The 11,561-nt window shown below is 40.7% G+C and overlaps 1 protein-coding gene across 2 annotated transcripts in view; it reads left to right on the plus strand.

Moving 5' to 3' along the window:
• The window catches only part of efna3b (ephrin-A3b), a 58,076-nt gene extending 46,801 nt beyond the window's left edge, over positions 1 to 11,275 (plus strand). For both annotated transcript variants that reach the window (XM_039804783.1, XM_039804782.1), the window contains exons 3-6: positions 987 to 1,279; positions 3,192 to 3,257; positions 4,479 to 4,556; positions 11,085 to 11,275. In XM_039804783.1, coding sequence (XP_039660717.1) covers positions 987 to 1,279; positions 3,192 to 3,257; positions 4,479 to 4,556; positions 11,085 to 11,203 — 556 coding nt within the window. In that variant the 3' untranslated portion in view covers positions 11,204 to 11,275. The remainder of the gene's footprint in view (positions 1 to 986; positions 1,280 to 3,191; positions 3,258 to 4,478; positions 4,557 to 11,084) is intronic.
• The last annotated feature ends 286 nt before the right edge of the window (positions 11,276 to 11,561 follow it).

Raw genomic sequence — 11,561 nt, forward strand, 5'->3', positions numbered from 1 at the left:
GTGTGTGTGTGTGTGTGTGTGTGTGTGCGCGCACGCTACTCTGTAAACATATTTAAATTTGTGTGCTAGTATTTAGTTGAAAATATTGAGTGTAATATGCGTGGAGTTAGGGCTGGACGATATGGAGAAAATCAGATATCACGATATTCTTGGGTTGACAATTGGGGCTTTAACAAAATATCTTCACACTTATATTTTAGATAAATAATCATCAGTAATGTGGACATAATGTCTAAGTGGGGAAAAGGCAAATAATAGAAAAGCTAGAACAGTCTGGTAAGTTCAGAAAAGTACATCACTTTACTGTAATGCAGCTCGCAAAACCAGTAAAAGACAACACTTGTGTCATATCACGATATTACAATATCCAAAATCTAATACGATATCTAGTCTCATATCACAATATCGATATAATATCGATATATTGCCCAGCCCTATGTATAACCTATGTAACTAATAGTTTTCACTTTTGAAACGACCTGGTTTTTAAATGTACTATTAAAAGAATACGGATACTGTTCGTCATGGGTTGCACATAAAAGTAGTGCATTTTATTGTTGTACATGTTGATTCATTTATTTGTGACGTGAGCAGCAGCATCCATTGCATGAGTTGCACTATATAAATAACATTTATTGTTGTTCATTCGTGAAGAACAAGGTTGATAAAGTTTTTATTAATTTCAAGGTGCAGTTTAGATATAATACTAAAAATCTCATTGGCAGGCCAAATCAGTTTTTCCCCTCAAATTCTGTGAATTTTATTTTTCTATTGGTAGGGAAACAATCAAGAAATGTCCAATAATGATGTGTTGACTGTAGTTAGTTTGAATGTGCCTGTGAAGATTCATAAAATGCAATTATTTTTATTGTCTAAAAAAAAAAAAAAAAAACTTTAATTAGTATAGTAATAATTAATATAATGTGTATTGTGCAGCTTTGTTATTATGCTCCTTCTGACGGTTTACACTTTCTTTCTCTGTCCAGTCTGCGTAGGGAGGGCTACACAATGCAGGTGAACGTCAACGACTACCTGGACATCTACTGCCCTCATTACAATGACAGCCAGCGCATGGTGGGCACCGGCGAGCAGTACGTCCTCTACATGGTCAGTTACCGCGGTTACAGGAACTGCGACCCCCAGCTGGGCTTCAAGAGGTGGGAGTGTAACCGACCCCACGCCCCCCACGCGCCCATCAAGTTCTCTGAGAAGTTCCAGCGCTACAGCGCCTTCTCGCTGGGCTACGAGTTCCACGTTGGACAGGAGTACTACTACATCTGTGAGTGGAATCAAACCAATTTCATGTTAATACACATGCTTGTTTATGTCCTCGAAAAACATTTGAACACTATAAATCCTAGTAAACGCTTGTGAGACTAGAGCTGTAATGTGACAAACACTCCCTGTAAGATTAAACATGTTATTCTTTTATTGTTAAGTAGATCTGATGATTAATTCATTTTAGTCCATCCTCAGGTAATTTCAGGATAACAAATTGCTGTTTCACATCTAATCATATCACCCTGCAGCAGTCAAGCAAAGCTCATCCATTTTGTTGATTGCTAATCAAATTAACTTGCAACACCTTGAGCCGATATGACAATGTATAAATGATTTTATTTATTTTTTGGCTTGTCATGACACAATTTAAAAAAGAAATATTTCAGGCCAAGGATAAACGTCGTATGCATTCAATGGCTATATGATGAGTGCAGCACTCATTTAACCTCCATTACTCTACGGGAGACGTCCCTGTGAAGTTTTTGTTTTGTTCTGCAGCAACAGCAGAGCTGCTCTGTGCTTCACTTCGTCTCTGCTTCAAAGAGACGCCTCCTTGTGTTTTGGTCTTTTGGAGGCTGGTGTTTGCAAAAACTCAAAACTGTCTTTCAATTATCAAATCCAAGGGTTATATCAATTTTAAAGTTGTATGAATGTGGATACAACTGGCTGGTTATAATATTTAAATTAAAGACATTAGAATTTGGGAAACGTTTGACAATTTGTATGCTTTTTTTTTGTGCACAAAGGCCTTTTTAACGGCAGACATTTTGTCATAGAAGTAAAGGCGCAGGTTTTACTGATGACATTAGTAATGGCTCTGTTCTACTCAAGTGCTTTGTGTGGAACAATCAATGTAGACAACACGTTGTTGGCCATACCACTGAACAAATGAACATTTTTGTGTTTCGTGTTTTTCATGTTGGGGGGGCGGGGGCAAAGGAAGAGATAAATGTGATGTGCCAAACACTTTCAAGCCAGTTTTGCGATCCAAATTCACAATTAGGAACCTACAGTTAAACCACACTGTTTTAGGCCCTGTTTACACGAATACGCTTGCGGGTGAAAACGTAAAAATATTTTATCAGATGTGCCTTTTGTTTAGATGGCAACGGCGTTTTGGGGGCTTAAAAACGCAAAAAAGTGAAACCACCATCCAGAGTGGAAATCATAAAAATCTTTCCACCGTCACGTTCCATCTAAAGGGTAAAAATGCACTGTGCAAGTGTGTGTGTGTGTGTGTGTGCCGTGTGTGTGTGTGTGTGTGTGTGTGTGTGTGTGTGTGTGTGTGTGTGTGTGTGTGTGTGTGTGTGTGTGTGTGTGTGTGTGTGTGTGTGTGCCGTGTGTGTGTGTGTGTGTGTGTGTGTGTGTGTGTGTGTGTGTGTGTGTGTGCCGTGTGTGTGTCTGTGTGTACACTTCCTCGTCTGTCCAGACAAAATTGTCAGCTTTTGTTGTTAGCTCCGCTCTACTAGGGAGAGAAGTAGAAGGAAGGTTCTACGCAGGCGCGCAGACTTGGTGGTGTTGTGCGGCAGTGCTTCACACTACCACCTAGCCGCCAGGTGTGCATACTACATCGAATTTCACACACTTTGGGATCACCATATGCATGCAGATTTCCCCCCCCAAAATGCTCGTCTAAACGCAGAATAAAAAGTAAGAACGCAACGCCACTTTTGCGTTTTCTCTTCAGATTGTTTGTGTTTCATGTGGAGCAATCACGTCTGGCTGATATGTAATCTGTTTCATAAGGTCACACAGCTTTGGATTGGCGCATTACTTTTGATATGTTGCTCACATTTGAAGCAGCAAAACCCAACTTTGGTCAGTTTTTATTTAGGAATACCACATCATTCAAAGCCTTTAATGCCTGTTAATACACATGTTGATCTATTGTGCATTTTATGTTTTTACAGCCACGCCCACCCACCATCACGGCCGCAGCTGTCTGAGACTACGAGTATACGTCTGCTGCTCCACGGGTAAGTCTTTCACTTTGTGTGTGTGACCTGTAATGCAATGCTTGGACCTTATTTGCAGACTGTACCTGCACCCATCTGGCAGGCACCGGGCTCCCCACGAACCCCCCCCACACACACACACACACACACACACACACACACACACACACACACACACACACACACACACACACACATACACATATATACACCGGCTGTATACAGATGCATACATAATCTAAAAACAGTCTAAAACAGGCAGAGCTATTAATACTCCTGCTGAGTTTCCCCTGCAGCATTTTCACTCACAGCACAGAACCCTCCTTGCTCCTCTTTTTCTTTCCTTCTCTCTCTCTTTTTCTGTCTCTTTCTTCTTTCTCTTCCTGCTCTCCCTCCACAGCAGCAGAGTGGAGCAGCTCCAGCTTTGAAGGCCCTCACCCCCGCCTTCTTCCTCTCTTCCCCTCCTCTCTGCTCCCTCTTTCCTTCTCTTTCACCCCTCCTCCCTCGCTCCCCGTCAAAATCAATTTATTGCTGTGTGCGGTCAGTGGGTGGCTATGTATATATGGTGTTAACCTCTCTCGCTCGCTCTCCTGCCTTCGTTCAACCTCTCGGCCCTGTCTCACTGACACACACGCACACACACACACACACACACACACACACACACACACACACACACACACACACACAACACACACACACACATAGACTTTGATCCCTGGCCTGTCCGGTCCTTTTAACTTCCACAGCCCTGTAGTATTAACCTCTCCTCCTTTTCGCCACCCCCACCACTCTCCTTTCCTTTTCACACACTGCCTCTCTTCAGTTTGATCTGCCTCTCCTCATCTTCCCTTTTCTCTCTCTCTCTCTCTTCTCTCTCTCTCTCTCTCTCTCTCCCTCTCTCCCTCTCCTTTTCTCTCCTCTCCCTCTCCCTCTCCCTCCCTCCCTCCCTCTATCTCTCTCCTTTCTCCCTCCCTCCTTTCTTTTTTTTTTTTTTTTTTTTTTTTCTCTCTCTTCTCAGGACTTCTGGTGATGTTGTGGCTTGTCAGTCTGTCTGCTCCAGGGGATTTTCTTAACCCCTACACCCTTGGCTTGTTGCTCTCTCGCATCTTTCCCTCAAGATGTCAAGTTGAATCTAATTAAAATCTTTTGGGTTGGAGCGATGGTTTAACCTATGCTCCCTCACCCTCTCCCGCCCTATTTTTCTGTCTCACTCAATTTCCCTCTCTCTCTCTCTCTCAGCCTCTGACGTGGATGATGACCCAGAGCCTACAGAACCAGACTACACGCTTAGACCAGGCCTAAAAATTGACGATATTGGTGAGTCATGCACACAGTCACTGAAACGTATACACACATGAAGTTGAGGTGTGGAGAGCAGTCATCTGGGCCGTCTGGATTCATAAAAACAGACATAGACTCATGTTTGTCATTCAGATCACATCAGCCTCAAATCAAGGAAATCATATGATTCACACTTTTCAAGCTTCCATATTGAAGTTAAAGTATAATTTTTTTAAATCTTATTTTCAACAAATTCCATAAACAGACAACAATATGTTGGCCCATCTCTCAATACTTTCTGATTTCCATAACCTGTCTGTGGCATTAAAAATGTTCATTACGAAACAAGTCACAAATATATTGCTTCATTCAACAACAAAAAAAGGCTTAGCAATTTCCTCAAACAGCTGGACACAAAAGTTACTCAAAAGGGAGTAAATGGTGCATTTGTTGGGGACTATTTTCAGTGGAGAATTAATACACATTTGGTGCCTAATTACAGCTACAGGATGGACGCAAAATAAACTACGGTCCTCGTGCAATACAAATGTATAAACAACAATATTTGTTAGAGGGATAGATTTAATGTTGAAAGAATAAAGAATAAAACAGAATACTTATATCAACTTAGTGAACAACAATTTGTGATAAAAGTGGTTTCATAATAATGGTAGTTTAAAGAATTATTTTGAAATATAATTATTGATACCTGAATATTATATTTAGATTAATGTATACAGATCTGAAAAATAAAAATAATATATTTGCATCTTTAACCAAATAGCTATGCTTTGCCCTTTACTGCCTTATCTTTGATTAATGATTATTTTGCCATCTTTTTATGAGAATATTGTGTCTTCACATTGTCACATGTAAAGGCTGCATTTGACTCCAACTAGAGCCGCCAATCAGAGTAGTCAGGACAGCCTGAGCATATATTAATATTATTTTTTTTTATTGACTCAAAGCTTCTCTCATTTGTGCTATGACAGCTGGACAATAAGAGGGCACTGAGTGGATATATTGTAGTGAGTCACTCTTTCTGTAAAGCTTTAAAAATAGAAAATGGAAAAATGAACCCTAAACCTCAGTGGAAATGACACACTTGTCATTTGATGGGATTTGTTGACAATAACAATATAGAATATCACTAGCCTTATCCATTAAATACTGACAGCTTATTGATTATTTATATTTGATGGCATTTCATTGACCATGCAGCATCAGAAGTGGCCAGCTAAAGTGAAATGTGCCGTTTTCAAAAGAGACCTTTAGCACAGTTAACTTCACAGCACCAGCTGGCTCGGCATGCTGCTGATCCTGCTAAACAACTACATGCATATTCATTTCACACTTGCCGTTTTCACCCGGATATGCAAAGAACACAGAGTTTCATGGTGAGTTACAAAAAATAACTCAATTCAGATTTCCTGTAGTAACTTCTAGATCTTGGAAAGTGCTCCCACTTTGCTCTCAAGTTGTTCTCATCAGGATTACACAACTGGTTAAATCATGTTAATCACGCTAAATCTGTTAGCACTGGAACTGAATGATATTTGGCAGCCATGTAAGGGCGAAGCTGAGCAGTAAATCAATAAGTGACAGACTTCAAAATAATCTCTCAGATGATCATGGGGTTGCTTCTCAGTGTTATGAGCAGCACAATAACAACATGTACAGCTAGTTTGGCCTAGCTAGCTGTACACCAGTTACATAACCACACATCATATGAATCATCACCCTGTCTTGCTTTCACACTCCTCTCCAAGGTAGCCTGGAAAATATGATGCTGTGTTGTTGTTAATGTGTGTGTGTGTGTGTGTGTGTGTGTGTGTGTGTGTGTGTGTGTGTGTGTGTGTGTGTGTGTGTGTGTGTGTGTGTGTGTGTGTGTGCTCGCATGCCTGCCTTTTGCGTAATAAATCAGTCTGTACTCATACAGTAACTGTCATAAGAAATCTCATCACTGGCTGCAGCGAATAGCTGCATGTCATACGAGTTTGTTGAGCTACCTCTCCCTCACTTCTTTTTCCTCCCTCCATCATCCTTTCATCTCGTTTTTCTCCCTCATTCCATCCCTTTCTCCATGTCCTCATCCTCCTGCTCTTTAATTCCCATCCTCCATTTCTCCTCCCAGAGCACAAGTGGAAATGCAGTGGAGGGGAAAGCCACCACAACTCAGTTTATTCACCTTTTGATGTGTGAAATTGAGTTTTTCCATCTTTTAACTTTTTTGTCCCCCCCAATACGATATTAATCTTAGGGCTATAGTATGCATTAAAATGCTATCACAGTGATGTAAGCTATAATAAAATAGAGAAAATATTCTATTCCAAACTGATATTGTGTTCTTGTTGTATTTTTAGCTTTCAGTAAGCACAGAATGGAGTTAGTTCACCTATACAACATTTTTTTTTTTTTTTTGACTACATTACTGAGCAATCATATACATTCTCATCACGTATCATCACCACTTGTTCGCCTTTCCTCCTTTCCTGCAACTATTTGTAAACACATAGTAAATGCAAAAAATGCTCATTCCAATAACAGAAAATGTACACTTTTATTTATAATCACACATTGCATACTTAATTATACGTTACAGAGAAGAATATACTGAAAAGATTAATTATTTATTATTTATTTCCACAGAAGAATTGTTGTATTGGATGTACTTAAACAGATAAGTAATGTGAACTACATGAAAATATTTGACCAAACAGCTGTAACAATAGCAGAGCACAAATGACCCCAGCTCCTATGGGTCAATATCACCTGTAGTGCTGTGTTGCCAATTAAAGAAATAGGATAGCTCAAGTGGTGCAAGAGGAAGTGAGGAAATCAGCAGGGAGCAGTGAAATGAACTGAAAACAAAGAAGCAGTACAGTTTCCTTTTCCCCTCCCTCATACTCCGTCATCCTGACTGCCGATTAGACTCATCAGATCCTAGTTTTAATTACGGTTATTCAAAGTTAACATCAGCACATTCAAGGAGACGCTCAAACTGCTCGGTTCAAATCTGCCTGATTACCGTGTCTGAAAATGTTTAACTAAGCTGAAAGTTGCAGGCTCATAATGTAAACCACCCGCCTCTCTCTCCCCTTCACTGCTCACAGTTTATTTCCTGGGCGCTGCCCCTTTCAATCAGTGTCTACAGCTCAACAGTGGTTCCCTCCTGAATACAGCTTCTAGTATTAGATTTCATTTAGATCTCATTTACAACACAGATGGAATGGTGCTAGCAGCTCCCCGTGCAGCCATGTGATTACTGATGGCTTTCAGTGGGAGGATACTCATTTACCAACCCTGTTGGCTCAGGTTACTGCATCTGACAATCAGGTCCGGCCATTAGAGGAGCAAATCAGAAGCTCTTTCTTTAATGGGATTTATTGTAGCAATTAGCACTCCTTTAAGCGACAGTGTGCTTGGGTTACCTTGCCAGCAACATCGAAGAACACTGCACAAACTGTATATCGCCTCTGTCTTTATAACATTTGTAGAAACAAATGTTTTAATTTTCGTTCTAAATATTCCATATCAAATTCTGGGAATCATATATGTAGTAAACTATATAACTTAAGTATAAACAATTGTGTATTTTATCTGATATCTATTATCACCATTTATACAGATTCCATACATTGTACAAATATATACATGCTAATTTAATACCACATTAAGAAACAAGTGGATTCACTGATATTTAAAACAGTAGAGTTACTTAAAAAAAGGACATTGTTTCCGTTTCACTTAAAAAGCACCAGGAAGAGGTATCATCAGCTCATTAATACCAGCGTGCCGGCTGATTGCTCAGCCTGAGCAGCTCAGGTGCATTAATTAGGCTGATGATGTCACAACCTTAAAGTGCTTCTGAGATTGACCATCAACACACAGCAATACATACCAACACCCGATGTGCTCAACAACATGCAATCCACTTCACTTCCTTAGATGCTATTAAACCGTCGTTAAAGGATGGTTTATATCTGCTAGTGGCAAATGCTGCTTCTTTTTCTTTTTGTTCTCTCCCTGATGCTTATTGGGTATGTGACTTAGCACAATGTTTAACAATACAAAAATATGACAATATGCATCATGGGGCTTTAAAAAGAAGGACTGCAGTATCAACTTAACAGTTATGCTTCTATAATGGTGCTCATTCTTTTTGCTTACGTACAGTCATACGCCAGAGGGTGCCTTTCAATTCCATATATGAACACTGTAAACTGTCAGATGACTGAACATTTTTGAATTTTTTTATTATGATTAGGCAACCATCGTTTGTCCAACCAAGTTTAGACATTTGCTGTTTATCTTACAATGGCACTAATTTTACATGTTACCTAATCCTAAATCTTTTTTCTAGAAGATTAAAATCTAGAAAATAGCTGTGTATTGTTTTCTGTGGCTCTATAGGAGCTTTGTTAAGGTTTGATCAGTCAGGAAGGGTCTAATGAAAGATGCTTTTGTATCAATTATGTCTCCAAAGTCTCTGAAATGTATGGAGTTGCAATGCTAAATTGCATTCTGATCTGGGCACACCACAAATTGTAACGCCTAAGATTACCACATAGTTAAAACAACACCTCTCTGACAACTACAATTAAAGATAGTTATTTTCATAATGTATTTGTTACCAGACTCATGAATTGCGTAACAATGTTCAGGGGGTTCTACTTTTCAGGTCAATCATTAAACATAAAATACATGAAGCAATGTCTGGGGTATTAAATTGCCATATTTAAAGCTTTAGTGCGCAACTTTTTGATAATAATGAACTGAACGTCCGTTACATTCAAGCCATTGCCAAATGAGTTGCTACAAAGCTAATTAAGACTCCACACATCTCTCTCTGTATTTCTCAGTATGGCTATGTTCAGAAGATTGTGCAGAAAATCGAGCGAAGATAATGACCTCTTCTGAAGAAGGTCATATATATATGTATGTATCATATGGACACGCCGACAGTTTTGTTGTCATTACTTAGAATTCCTCATTGTATAAAGTATGTCACTATGTTGTACGCTAAATTACAATTCTAAAATATTTTATCTTAGAATCTACTAATATAGTATCATATATACTTTTATATTTTAGCTCGGACAGAAACAACTACAGGTGATGACGGCGACGTCTCTGTCTCGTTCCTTTTGCCAAATAGGTGTTTGAGAAATGAACCGTGGTCAATGATTTTGGTGTCCTTCACTCAGACAACGACAAAACCAAACATGCGTAGACTACCTATGCGACTACGAATTGAAAAGGCAAATAAACTTTGTACATAGACCGTACTGACACACACACATTCACCTCACACACAGACAGTTACTCTCACAAACACAATCAGAGCCTAAGATATCTCCTTGTTCTTGTCAACATGACAATGAAATGCATCAACGCCTGTCGGTGTCTGAGCTTCCTAATTATCAGGCGGGTGTTGCCTGCTCTTCTGCTCCAAAATGTGGCATGCACGCACACACACACAAACAAACACAGCTTCCTCGTGCAAACTGATGTTTGGCTCGAGAACATGTCGGAATGTCATACTGCACGTCACATGAGCCCTGCACAAACATCATGCTGATATTGTGTTTATCTGTGACAGTTAGTGAGCGACAGTGTGTACGTGGGTGTGGATGTGTTATGAGTAGAACCAGTTTTGCGAGATGCTCCACAGTCTGTTGTTTGTGTCTTCAAAAGCACATTCCTCTGTCAGTCAGCGCCAATGTGTCCCGACCCCTCGGCTGCATGCTCGGTTACAGAGCGGTCAAAGCATTTAACCTGAGCTCCACTGCTGCATAGACCTCATTAGATTGGCCAGAAGAGCATACCAGAAGAGAGCATCTCTAAAATCAGGTGTCAGCCAGTCATTACTCTGCTGTCTGACCCACAGAGCAGCTGGAAATATTCTGGAGCTAGATATGATGCTGACTGGAAGAATTTCACTTTTATGCTATTGGACCGTTAACACAATAGCTCCTCATCAGCATCAGCCGTCCCGTGTACAGACAGAAAATTGTGCTTCTGTCTGGCCTCCAGTCCTATTAATCAAGTGACTGCAGAGGGTGTGTCTGGCTGCACGTGTGTCTCGTAAGTGTAGGCCTGCAGCGAACTGTGGTGTTTTTGACTAGACATCAACGCTCTTAGACCGCTATAAAAGACCGCAAACTATTTTTAGGACATCGCCAGGTGTACCTGCAGGGGGATTGGGGTGGTTACACTATGTACAGTGTGTCTGTGTGTAAAGGTATGTGTGACTGGGAATGTGTTACTTTAACAGAACAATAAGAGCTCTCTGATAACAGCTGCAGCACTCTGCCATTGCACTGCTGTTGTGTTGTCTTATTAGAGAACTTACAACATTTTAGTGGGAGTGAGACTGTGCTGTAAGCTGCCGTTTTTTTCTGTTCCATTAAAAAAGTGTTTTAGTAAAAGCCGTGCTGTGTAAGCAGATTATAGCTCAATTAGAAGCACAGATGAACTAGAAAGAAAAACTCTGCTAGCACTGCAATGAGTTGATATGAAGACTTCACTCTGCTTTCTTTCTCTCTGTTTCTGTTTCTCCAGATGAATTTAACCCTTTTGTTCCCAAGCTGGAGAAGAGCGTTAGCGGAAGCAGCCCAACCAGGGATCGCCTTCTCCTCACCGTGACGATGCTCCTTCTGGCCGCTCTCTTCATCTCCTAGCAACGGCCATCCCATCAGCGTCACCATGCCAACTAGCCTTGGGAGGGCGTACAGTATCAGTGGGTGGGAGAGTTGAGGGGGTGGGCGTTGTGGGGTGGGGGGTGGGGGGTAGTCAGGAGGAGAGGAGAGAGGAGAGTTAAGATACAACAAGAGCAGCAGAAGGCAAGAGGATCAAGAAATGAGAGTTTTCAAGCGTGTGTGTGTGTGTGTGTGTGTGTGTGTGTGTGTGTGTGTGTGTGTGTGTGTGTGTGTGTGTGTGTGTGTGTGTGTGTGTGTGTTTGTACAGCTGTGTGTTTGAGGGAGTGAGGTTCTGGGGGAGTTGAAAGACCTTCAGGCACTCTGTGACAGACTGAACCAT

Source organism: Perca fluviatilis, chromosome 7 (genome assembly GCF_010015445.1).
Source record: "Perca fluviatilis chromosome 7, GENO_Pfluv_1.0, whole genome shotgun sequence".
Classification (NCBI taxonomy): domain Eukaryota; kingdom Metazoa; phylum Chordata; class Actinopteri; order Perciformes; family Percidae; genus Perca; species Perca fluviatilis.